General features: G+C 40.8%; 1 protein-coding gene across 1 annotated transcript; it reads right to left on the bottom strand.

The window, feature by feature from the left end:
• Positions 1-1,969: 1,969 nt before the first annotated feature.
• LOC116516300 (interleukin-36 receptor antagonist protein-like) lies at positions 1,970-10,480 on the bottom strand. The gene is made up of 5 exons (XM_032228719.1): positions 10,236-10,480; positions 10,090-10,133; positions 7,814-7,975; positions 4,583-4,713; positions 1,970-2,369 (listed from the first exon to the last, which is right to left on the bottom strand). Exons 1-5 carry the CDS (start codon positions 10,274-10,276, stop codon positions 2,115-2,117), a joined length of 633 nt encoding a protein of 210 aa, XP_032084610.1. The 5' UTR covers positions 10,277-10,480; the 3' UTR covers positions 1,970-2,114.
• Between the last annotated feature and the right edge of the window lie 1,564 nt (positions 10,481-12,044).

The raw sequence follows: 12,044 nt of genomic DNA on the forward strand, positions 1-12,044 counted from the left end.
GCTCTGAGTTGGGGGCTCTTTGGCTCTTGGAGAATTTTCATATTTATTTGTTTGTTTGTTTGTTTATGTGTTGAATTTATATTGCCACCTATTCACCCATGGCGACTCAAGGAGGCTTACAGAATATAAAACCTCATTTAAAACAATAAAACCAAGAAAAAAATGAATAATAATGTAATGTAATACAATACAATACAATCACACACACACAGACACACATCCTAGTGGCAGCAGATCACACGAGCCATTTAATGGGCTCCATCCCACTCTGGGTTCAGTGCCTTCCAGAAGAGTATTAGAGTGGGTACCATTCTAATCTCTGGGGGAATGATGTTCCAGAGAGAGGGGGCCACCATGGAGAAGGCCCTACTTTGGGTCCCACCACGTGTATCTGGTATATTTGGTCATGGATGGGATGTACCCAAGCTGACCCAGTGTATAATCCAGAATCCTCCTGGACTTGAGGCTCTTGTTTGAAGAGTAAATGGTAGTCATCTCCAGGAAGGCCTTTGCACCACTTTGTGTTGTGCTTTAGTTATGCCCATTTTTAGGCCATGTGTCCTTCTCTCCGGCACCTTAGTTACCTCCCAAACTATTATAATAGGTGCTTGGGAACATCCCTGAAGAGCATTAAAAACTTTAGTTAGTTCTGAATCCAGTGGCCCAAACAGTTTTGCAGTAGCCTAGACTTGAATATGTGCCACCTCTTCCACAGGAGCTGTACTGGTTGCCAATCTGCTTCTGAGACAAATCAAGGTGTTGGATATCACCTTTAAAGCCCTACATGGCTTGGATCCAGGCTATTTCAAGGACTGCCTTTCCTCTGTTATATCCACCGATGTAAAAAAATGTTTTGCAATGTTTTATCATTTTTATTTTTCATTCCTATAGGCTGTTTTGACTGTTCTACAATATGGACTGAAAGATCAGATGCCATTTGAATAACAAATAAATATTCAGAACAAGAATGCATTAGTCGCAGCTAAATGCCATTGTATGGTAAAAACCCACAATTTGCTTTACAGCAAAAGAAACTTAACTTCATTTCAACCAAGTGTAGATGACTGGACAAAGATAAATTTTAGTCATGTTTATATTAATTCTATCTTTGCCATGTGATCAAAATTTAGATGCTTGACAGCTTGTTCATATTTCTGACGGTTGCAGTGGGAGTCATGTGATCCCCTTTTGCAACCTTCTAATGAGCAAAGTTGACAAGGAAGCCAGATTCACTTAATAACCGTGTCACTAATTTAACAACTGCAGTGAGTTACTTAACAACTTTGGCAAGAAAGATCATAAAATTGGGCAAAAATTACTTAAGAAATGTTTCTCTTAGCCACAGAAATTTAGGGTTCAATTGTGGTTGTAAGTCAGGGACTACCTGTATATGTCATTATTGTAACTTCCTCCTTCCTTTCTTCTTCCTTTTGCTCTTCCTTTCATACACACACATGCATACACATCAGTGGTGGAATTCAGCCAGTTCGCACCTATTCGGGAGAACCGGTTGTTAACTTTCTAAGCAGTTCGGAGAACCGGTTGTTGGAAGAAATCTCCTTTTGTTTTTTTCCACTTTTCCACTTCCGCTAATCCTGTAAGGAAGGCAGGAAGGAAACAGTCTGGTGTTGTTTCTAGCCTAATCTTTATTGTCCTGCTTACAAAAGCTGCCTCTCTGGTTAACCCCTTATTACATTGTAACAGCTAAGGCGAAGTGCCCATCGACCTGAGTGATGTTGAGTTGGCCACGCCCACATGGCCATATGACCAGTGAGCCACGCCCACCCAGCTAGTCATTAGGGCAGAGAACTGGTTGTTAAATTATTTGAATCCCACCACTGATACATATACAAAAAGGTTTATTGTTGGGGTCCACTGAAAAGGGGTTTCTTAACAAATAATAAACGTAGCCACAGGATATCATTCTATTTTTATTGTTTAGCAAAGAATAATGTTGATGATAAATGAAAAAGGGGGGTATTATGTGCTTTATGAGTTGAGAAATTCCAAACATTTTGCTCCATCTGCTAAAAACATCCTCAACTGTATAAAACGGAAATTTTTACTTACTAACAAACTTAGATTTCCCATAAAACCGGAAGTAGGCATTTCCTTTAAATAATTCTAGTGTTGGCAAGTTCCACTTTTTCCTTCCTCTCACTTGTTTCAAAATAAAAAAGGGTAATATCTGTGCCTCCTTTTTGACCAAGATTGATAGGTTTGCTGGGTTCAGAAGAAGTACTTATGAACCAACCAGGGAACTGGGCAGATTCAAAAGAGCAGGTTTCTAAGCTGCCCTCCATCTTGCTGTAAAAACTGAAGTCCAAAAACTTCTGGTTTTGATTGTATAGCTCCATAAGGTTTCTCTCCTAAGAAAATATTTAAAAAATGTTAAAAGCAATATTAATAAAGGAGAATATTTGTAGCTCAGGATTGAAATTAACGTGGCACGACAAAACCGCGGTCCACTAAAGCGCGCCCAATTAAAGCGCGTACCTGACGTCATCAGCAGCGCGACAAATACGACCGCGGAGAAAAAAGGGTGCTTTAAAAAGCGCTTTTAAAGCAAGCCGATTCACATAAAGGTAAGGATTAGGTTTAGGGTTAGAGTTAGGGTTAGGTTAAGGGTTAGGGTTAGGTTTAGGGTTACGTTAAGCATTAGGGTTAGGTTTAGGGTTAGGTTAAGGGTTAGCCTTAGGTTTAGCGTTAGGTTAAGGGTTAGGTATAGGGTTAGGGTTAGGTTTAGGGTTAGGTTAAGGGTTAGGCTTAGGGTTAGGTTTAGGGTTAGGTTTGGGGGGGTTAGGTTTAGATTTACGCGTTAATTTTAAGTTTACCGCTCACAGCGTGCTGTTTTCGTCGCGCTGTGATGACGTCACGTACGCGCTTTCGTCGAGCGCGCTTTAGTCTACCGCGGTTTTGTGGTGGAACCGAAATTAAGGGCCCTTTCTGCTCTCTGAACTTGATTGTTTTCTTGCAGATGTTTCATTGCTCAAACTATGTAACATTATCACTGCAGGGTTTGAGGTCCTGGAGGAAACGCCTGAAAGCAGATCCTTTGCCTATCATGCAACTTCTTCCTCATTCCTCTTGGGATGACAAAAATCCAAGCATTTCAGCAAAGTGTTTTCTTTCTTATTTTCTACCATTTTCTAATGAAAAGCTAAACTAAAGCTTATGAGTAATTAGAAGGGTGGCCAGATCCAGCCTCACGGCAAGGGGGGAGGGACACCATGTGGTCTTCAGATTTTTCGTAGCCCATCTTGTCACAAAGAATCAGGCAAAGAGCTAAAATAAAGAACCAGAGGAAACATCATCTGAAAATCCTACTAGAGAGCAGCTACCCAAGACTATCACAGATTCTTGACCTTGCAAACAAAATAAATTGGCTGGTGAATGGCCTTTCAGAAACGAGTTCTTCACCAATGGAGATTAAATGAGAAGGAAAATGTCTTCAAGGAAAAACAGTCTAGTTGCATTTTGAAAAACAGCACCTTTGGGAGAACTAACAACTAACCTCTCAAAATGAGAAGCAGAGGGATTCAGGAACTGTTCCTAACAAATATCGCTACAATAGTAATTGAAATTGCACTTCCAAACATAAGGAACATGTAATTAGTGACCTAGTGGCCATTAAACCAGGTTTTGTGTTTCAGTGCTGGACAGCTTAATGCTGTAAGTGGATTCTGTTAAAAACAAAACTAATTGAAAGCATGGAAGGACAACATAAAGAACATAATGTGGTCACCATGTAATCAGATATCTCCCATTGTGACATTTCCAGATCTCTACTTTGCTCGGGAGACCAGCCATAATGTATAATAAGAATTTATGCTCTGTGCTTCTTCTGGGCCTTTTCAGTTTAAAGGAAGACAAATCCACATTTAAGACTTCACACTAGCCCTCAAACCTCCATGAACCATTCTATAAGCATATTTTTTTTCAAAAATTAAAAGAATTTTAATTTTGGCAAGCTTTAGAAGAGCAAAAGTTTATCCAATTTCAAAATGTAGCAATCAATGTTGTAAAAGGGGAGAACAATGTTCCTAAGAAACTCTCAGGTTTGCAATCTTTTCCATGTTTTGGAATTCAGCATGTCCACTTAGCAACTTCACTTAAGTAAAGACTCTAGCAGTTGTTTTTGTGCATGATTTAGAGGAAATTAGATTTTGTTGGTTTAAGATTAGATTTTGTTATTGTTTTTGGGAGGGGGGGGACTTAATATCCTGAGTAAGCCCAGCACATTTGATAAGAGCTGTGGTGGCGCAGTGGTTAGAATGCAGTATTTCAGACTAATTCTGCCAACTGCCAGCAGTTCGATTCTCAATGCCCTACTCAGCGTTCCATCCTTCCGAGGTCAGTAAAATGAGGACCCAGATTGTTGGAGGCAATATGCTAACTTTGTAAACCACTTAGAGAGGGCTGTAAAGCAGTATGAAATGGTATAGGTCTAAGTGCTATTGGTAGGTGCCTGGCTCATTATATTTGGAAAAACCCAAAAATGAGTTAATATAATAAGAAAATTATAAGCAATAAATGCTGCCATTGTACAGAAGAGAAAATGTCAAGTTGCATTAAAACTCACCACTAAGTGTATCTGAGGTTGACCCTCGCTAGACAATGTGCAAGACAGAGTATGCAATCCATCTGTGAGGCCCATAAAGATGGGTTGCTGTCTCGGATCTAAGGCATTATTGGGGAGCACAGCCATCCACACTTTTGGTGAAGAACGGTAGACAAAGCCAAGATTAAAATCCACTGATGTTATAGAACAATAATATAGTCCTCATCTTACAACCACAACTGACCCCAACATTTGTTAAGTGAGTTCCCCCCTGCCCCATTTTATGACCCCTCTGGGCCACAATTGTTAAGTGAATCGTTGTAGTTATTAAGTTAGTAACTTAATAACTACAAGTTAAGTGAATTTGTATGCCCCTTTGACTTTTCTTCGCAGAAAGTCACAAAAGGGGATCACAAGGCCCCAGAACACTGAAACTATCATAAATGTGAGTCAATTGCCAAGTGTCTGGATTTTAATCACATGGCCATGGGGATGCTCCAAGGTGTGAAAAATGGTCTTAAGTCACTTTTTTTAGTTCCGTTGTAACTATGCTCACTAAATAAACTGTTGTAAGTCAAGGACTACATCCAATAGGAACATATCTGAGACCTCTTTAGAAATGCAGGTGGTGGGTGAATTGAGCATATACAGCTAGTTTCATTCTCAGTATGAGTAGCCCTTGACCTACAACAATTCATTTATGACACTTCAAAGTTACAACGGCACTGAGAAAAGTGATTTATGTTTTCCCATGACCACTGCAGCATCCTCTGGTCCCATGATGAAAATTCAGAGCCTTGGTAACTGACCTTTTGTGACCTGACAATGAAAGTCAATGGGGTAGCAAGATTCACTGACTGAATAAGTGATTCGCTTAACAAATCTGGCAAGAAAGGTCATAAACAGGGGCAAAATTCACTTGACATATGTCTCACTTAGCAACATATTTTTTTGCTCCACTGCAGTCATTAAAGACAACCTGTAGTAAGATACTACAGCAGTAACTACACAAAAGATCCTAGCCACTGAAACTTCCATGACCCACAATTTTAAAATGTGTCCTCTGATCAATGATGCTTGCCATGCTTGTTACTATCTCATCATGTAGCCATCCAGAAACCCAGACAGACATTAAATGAGAAGCAGAAACTGAAACCAGGAGCTATTTTCATTTCCACTGGAATATTTCATCATAGGAGAAGGACAAGAATGCTGCTGAGCTGGCACAGGGGCAGTCTTTAAAAAGGGACTTGTGGAATCTTTGTGGAAAGATGGTGAAGCTTTTAAAAGGCAAGGTGGAGGCATAGTGAGCTTTTAAAAGGCAAGGTGGAGGCATAGCTTTTAAAAGGCAAGGTAGAGGCATAGTGAGCACTGATAATTCTACCTAGCTTGGGTAATGAAACATCTGCAGGCACTATTCCCTCTAAGGTGCGCGCCTGCGCGGCCGCGCACATGGAAAGCAATCCCCGCGCAGCAGTTTCTAACTGCCGCGCAGAGATTTCTACCAAAGCAAACGTGGGGAAGTCCTTTGCAGGCGGCTAGAACTGGCCGCCCGCAAAGGACCTTCCCAGACTTGTTTTGATGAGCCGCCAGTCCTCTTGCTTCTTCTCCTTCACCGGCAAAGCTCCCGCTGGCGCCTCTGCCCATGGCAGTGGTGCCTCTCCCTCCACGCGGAGCACCTGAGCTGGCTCCCGCGTTATCCCTCCCCCTTCCTCCTCTGCCGTGCTTTTGAGGCCGCGGGAGCTAGTAGGAAAGCGGCGGAGGTGGAGGAGAATGGCCAAGCTCAGATAGCACCAGGGACCCTGCATTTCCAGCCTGAGCTACAAATATTTTCCTTTACTGGCGGTGTAACGGTCAGCAGCAAAAGCTATGACCGCATTGGAAGACTTTTAGGAAGGAGGAAATGTTGGCTGAAGGTTCTGAATTGGACTGAGCAGTGATACGCTAATTGAGAGGAGAATGGGACAAAATTCTCCGAAGCAGAGCAGTCATGATAAGAAGATGAGTACTGGAGGGAGAGAGGAAAGTTATATTTTCCAGTGAAAGGGAAAGAGAAAGAAAGAGAAAGAGAATGTTTTAGACCTTATCTTAATTCCAAATAAGGTAGACTCTATTGAAATAGACCTGTGTACATGCGTGTTAAATCAACATTAAAGAGTTCATAAATGAGAAATTAGAGAACATTTAAGCTGCAGAATGTTCGGTAGAATTCTTTCTACAATTTAATTTTAAAGCCATGGCTTTATTCCTTTCCTTCTGATTATCAGTAAAAAGAAGCAACAGAAGGCAGGAGAATTCAGACTTGGCTTAATTAACCGTAAATAACTTGCTAGCTCTTAGATTAACAGAGTTGCAAGGGACCTTGTAGATCATCTAGTTCAACCCCCCGCCCAAGCAGGAGACCCTATACCATTTCTGACAAATGGCAGTCCAATCTCTTCTTGAAAGCCTCCCGTGATGAAGCTCTCACAACTTATGAATGCAAGCTGTTCTATTGGTTGATTGTTCTCACTGTCAGATTGATCCCTCTTGCTAAGAGATCAAAACTAAATAATCCTCCTCATCATCATCATCACATAAGTGTTTTGCACTGTTTCCCAGAAAATCCTGAGAACTAACAAAAAGCTTATAGATGTTCCATCAATCATACTGGGAGAAGATACTCTATATTGCCAAAAGTATTAGCTCACCTGCCTTTACTCGCATATGAACTTACTATAAGTGACATCCCATTCCTAATCCATAGGGTTCAATATGACGTCGGCCCACCCTTTGCAGTTATCACAGCTTCAAGTCTTCTGGGAAGGCTGTCCACAAAGTTCAGGAGTGTGTTTATGGGAATTTTTGACCATTCTTCCAGAAGCGCATTTGTGAGGTCACACCCTGATGTTGGACGGGTTTACGTGGCCTACCACTTTGTGGCTGAGTTGCTGTCATTCCCAAACATTTCCAGGTTCTTATAATACAGCTGACAGTAGACTGTGGAATATTTAGGAGCAAGGAAATTTCACGACTGAATTTGTTGCAGAGGTGTCATCCTATCACAGTTCCACGCTGGAATTCACTGAGCTCCTGAGAGCAACCCATTCTTTCACAAACGTTTGTCAAAACAGTCTGCATGCCTGGGTACTTGATTTTATACACCTGTGGCCATGGAAGTGATTGGAACACCTGATTCTGATTATGTGGATGGGTGAGCAAATACTTTTGGCAATATAGTGTAACATAAATCTATCTATCAGGGTTTGGTACCTGGTGAATTGAAATCCAGGGGGTTTGCTATCAGCATGCTGTTGACCATAAAGAGGAATTTCTGGCTAATATCCCAAATTCTGAACAAGCGGGGTTCCTTTAATCTTAGAGGTTTAAACACATAAGGTGGTTTAGAGATTTTCAGATGTGATATTTTCAGATCTGGAGAATGTTCTATGGAAAAGATATACATAAGTTTACACAGAGATTCAGTCTGCTTAAATCATGCAAGCAAAGGAAAAGTATGGTCAGTTAGTTTGGTTCAGCACTCCGTTCAGCAAATTTATCACTTGTCAACTGCCCCATTTAATTTGGGGGTTGCAGCTCAATGATGCAATGAAAGGGTCAATAGGAATGACTGATTGGAATGATCTGTTTGTCATATTTATGTGTGCATTATGTATGAATTCATTTTGTTCATTCAAACCTCCTGCAGAAATTCTACATGAGGTTTCTTCTTATTTCAAACCAAAGAAACCCACCTTCTTTTCAAGATCAATAGCCAAAGAAATGCTAGATTCCACACCACATAATATATAACTCATGTATATATTACATAGCTTAATTGGGTAGTGATATCGCAATATTTATTTTTACTTCTTGCTAACATTTGGATAGTGGTTAAGGCACCAGCCTAGAAAGCTAGAGACCATGAGTTCTAGTCCTGCCTTAGGCATGACAGTTGGCTGTGTGATTTTGGGCCAGTCACTCTATCTCAACCCAACTCATCTTACAGTATTTTGTTGCCTGGCTAATAGGAGGAGGAAGTGTGTTGAATATGTTTGCCACCTTGACTTATTTCTAAAAATAATAAAGTGGAATGCAAATAAATAAGAAGTATAGTATCGATTGTATAGTATAGATGAATAACAGGGATGAAAGAGCTTTGTCTATGTCTTTGTTGGTATCCATGTGGCACCTGAAAGATTTCTAATTCTAAATCTGATCCTGAAAGTTAAAACTGTCCCCAACTTTGCTGTTTCAATGACTCTTATTTGGGATCTATCTATCTCTCTTCCCCTGTCTCTCTCCCCCGTCTCTTTCTCTCCCTCCTTCCGCCCCCCCCCTCTCTCATACACGCACTTTCATCCTCTCCCTTTCTTCTGCTTCTTGCTTCCCACAATTTCCTGCCCTGCCCTAGGTAGGGAAACTGACAAGACCAAATTGTTCCTGAGCTCTACTGCTATTAAATTTGTTTTGTTTCAATCAAATTGACCCAGCTTGCAAAACTGGTTTTTCTAGCAGCCACAGTAGGAGGTCACTTCTCTCTTTACCTGTCCTGAAGGCAATGAGAGAAGAGAAGCAACTGTTTTACAATAATAATCTTGTTCATGCATACAGGTAAAAATTTGCTTGAGTCAAGTTTGATTCCTGGTGATTTAAGGCATATTATTGTAGTTTTCTTGGCAATGGTATAGAAGTGATCTGCAACTGCTGAGATTTCAATTGACTGATTGATCTCATCTTTATTTTACACACACACACACACACACACACACACACATTCCTAATTGTTCTTTTTCTTTCTATTTCAACATTAACAACACTGTGAGGTGAGTTGGATTGGGCTGAGAGAGAGTGACCGGTCCAAAGTCACCAGCCTAAGTCGGGACTAGAACTCACAGTCTTGCAGTTTCTAGTTTCTAATGCCTTCAGCAGTAGACCAAAATGGCACTGCTATTTCCTGGTGGTTCCCATCCAAATACTAACTGGGTGTAATCCTACTTAGCCTTTCCAGATCAGCCAAGTTCAGCTAGGTGCGTATCTATCCCTGAATTTACTGGGGGTTATTTTAGTTTGTCCTAGCAGCTAAACATGGAGACTGTAAATTCTAGTCCTGCCTTAGGCACAAAGCCAGAAGGGTGATCTTGAACCAGTCACACTCTCTCAACTCTAAGAAGAAGGCAATGGCAAACAACTTCTGAAAAACTTTGCCAATAAAACTTCAGGGACTTGTCCAATGAGATATGACTGAACAGAAGAAAAAAATGTCTGTTCCATCTTTCCTATTATTACATCTGATATATTCAGTTCTGATACTATCAGGAGGAAAAGTATGTGATCACTCTTAAGTTGTTAAAGCTCAACATCAGTACATCAACTCTCTTAATCTTATGGTGACGTATAGATTTAGATTCATAAATTTATTCTCTTTAGGTTTTAGTTTATGAATCAATATTAATTCCATAAGTATTTTATGATAAATATATTTTACATTATTAAATTGGGACTATCTTTAGAAAAAAATAAGCAGAAAAATAATAGGTAATGTTTACCCTGCTGTTTTCTCAACTGTTGGAATAATTCCTTCATTTCCTCAGGAAATGTCCCCCCCTTCCTTTTGATTGTGAGCCGCCCTGAGTCCCCCCAGGGAAAAGGGCGGCATACAAATAAACAATCTAAATCTAAATCTAAATCTAAATCCCAGCTCTTCTTATTGCTTCTAGTCTTCTGGATCTCCATTTCTACTATTTGTCCCGGTTACTCCAGGTTGGTTACTACTTCAGGTTCTTGGAGAATTTTTCCACACTTGATACTACTGTCCTAACAGAATGTGTTAAAGGGAGTTGACATCATAAAGTCTGATTGCAGAGAGATAGAGAATAGAGACACCACACAGCCCATTCTCAACACTCACCAAGTAGAAATGTCTATGGGAATTTTCAATCATCCAGGTCATGGTTATCCCAAAAGTGCTTTTTCAAAAGGCAACTGGACTTTCTTTCTTTTTCCTTGAAAACATTTCACTTCTCATCCAAGAAGCTTTCTCCGTTCTAGAGCTTTTGGGACGAGAAGGGAAACATCTTTAAAGAAAAACAAAGGAAGTCCAGTTGCCTCTTGAAAAAAGCATCTTTGGGACACCAAATGGAGAGATTTCTTCTGCTGGAAAGAGATCTGTTGGTGTTTCTAGACCCTATTTTTTTTTACATTTGTGTATCATGAATCTCTCCCCACTTCTGATAAAATCTCTGTTGCCAAGTGTCATGAAAACCTTTGGCTTCCTTCACATCAACTTTACTCTCTTTGAATCTCTTACACTCATATTTTTTTTCTATTCTCATCATTCATATTATAGTACTTCTAAATCTTCTATTATCTATTGTATTATAGATTATTCTATAATCTCCACAGATTCATTCCTATCTCATCTCGCTTTTTTCCTCATACTTAAATAACAGTTCCTTTCCTGATGAAATGTATTGTTTTACTAAATAAATATATCGTTTAACAAATGTATTTCTCTCTAAGAACCTTATTTGGTTTGATTAATCTATTAATCCATTTGATCCTTTGGTAGGAGGGTTTGTTGGGGAAGAATTTGGACGCCATATTCCCTACTTCTCAGAAACTGAAATTATCTATACCAGTATCTATCTCTCTTTTGTTCTAAAATAGGGAAGACTTTAAAGGTGGATTCAAGAATCACTGATAGGTGAAGCAACAATGTAGCATGATAGAGTTAGTATCATGCACTATGGATTGGTGGGATGGGACTCTCCAACCAAAGGCGGGGATTATTTTATGGGGGTGGGGGGGCAAGAAGACATTTGGGAATTTACCGTATTTTTCGGAGTATAAGACACACCTTCCCCCCCCAAAAAAGAGGATGAAAATATGGGTGTGTCTTATACGCTAAATGTAGCCCCACCCATCCGCTATCTCCACCACCTGGAACGCCTTCATTTCAGATCCTCCGCCTTCTGCATGCCTGGTTGAAGATCCACCACCCTCTTCCTTGCATATTCATACAACAGGACAGCTTTTATCATGGCAGACATTCAAGTGGATGGTGAACTGCCTCCGCTTCCGATCAGCCGGCAGTGACGGAGGTGGTGGTGGGGAAAGGCATGGGATGGGAGATTCCTCCATGGCCTAGGTGGCTCAGCTCAACCTTCTGGAGCCTGGTGGTGGCAGCTTCCCCATCCAGGTGGAGCCCAATCGGAAGCGGAGATAGTTCACCGTCTGCTCAAATGGCTGCCATGTTAAAGCTGTCCTGTTGTATGGATATGTAGGGAAGAGGGTGGTGGATCTTCAACCAGGGGTGCAGAAGGCGGAGGATCTGAAATGAAGGTGTTCCAGGTGGCGGAGACAGTAGCAACTGCCTTACATCTCTCGCACAGCGCCCCCTTCGCCAAACAAGTCCCGACCTCCCACTTCCCAGAGCCGCTTCAGGAATCAGGCTCCAACCGAGGCAGCAAAAGTGCAGGGCAGAGTGTTTATGTGATGACAG

The sequence above is a fragment of the Thamnophis elegans genome, chromosome 13, assembly GCF_009769535.1.
Source record: "Thamnophis elegans isolate rThaEle1 chromosome 13, rThaEle1.pri, whole genome shotgun sequence".
NCBI classification, from domain to species: Eukaryota; Metazoa; Chordata; class Lepidosauria; order Squamata; family Colubridae; genus Thamnophis; species Thamnophis elegans.

Excerpts from the sequence above, each read along its gene's own strand:
- LOC116516300 (XM_032228719.1), bottom strand. The coding sequence starts at position 10,276 with ATGGAGATCCAGAAGACTAGAAGCAATAAGAAGAGCTGGGA. Across the intron at positions 10,134-10,235 it reads AGCAATAAGAAGAGCTGGGA|TGAGGAAATGAAGGAATTAT; the intron begins TTTAGATTTAGA and ends GGGGACATTTCC. Across the intron at positions 2,370-4,582 it reads AACCTCAGATACACTTAGTG|GAGAGAAACCTTATGGAGCT; the intron begins GTGAGTTTTAAT and ends ATATTTTCTTAG.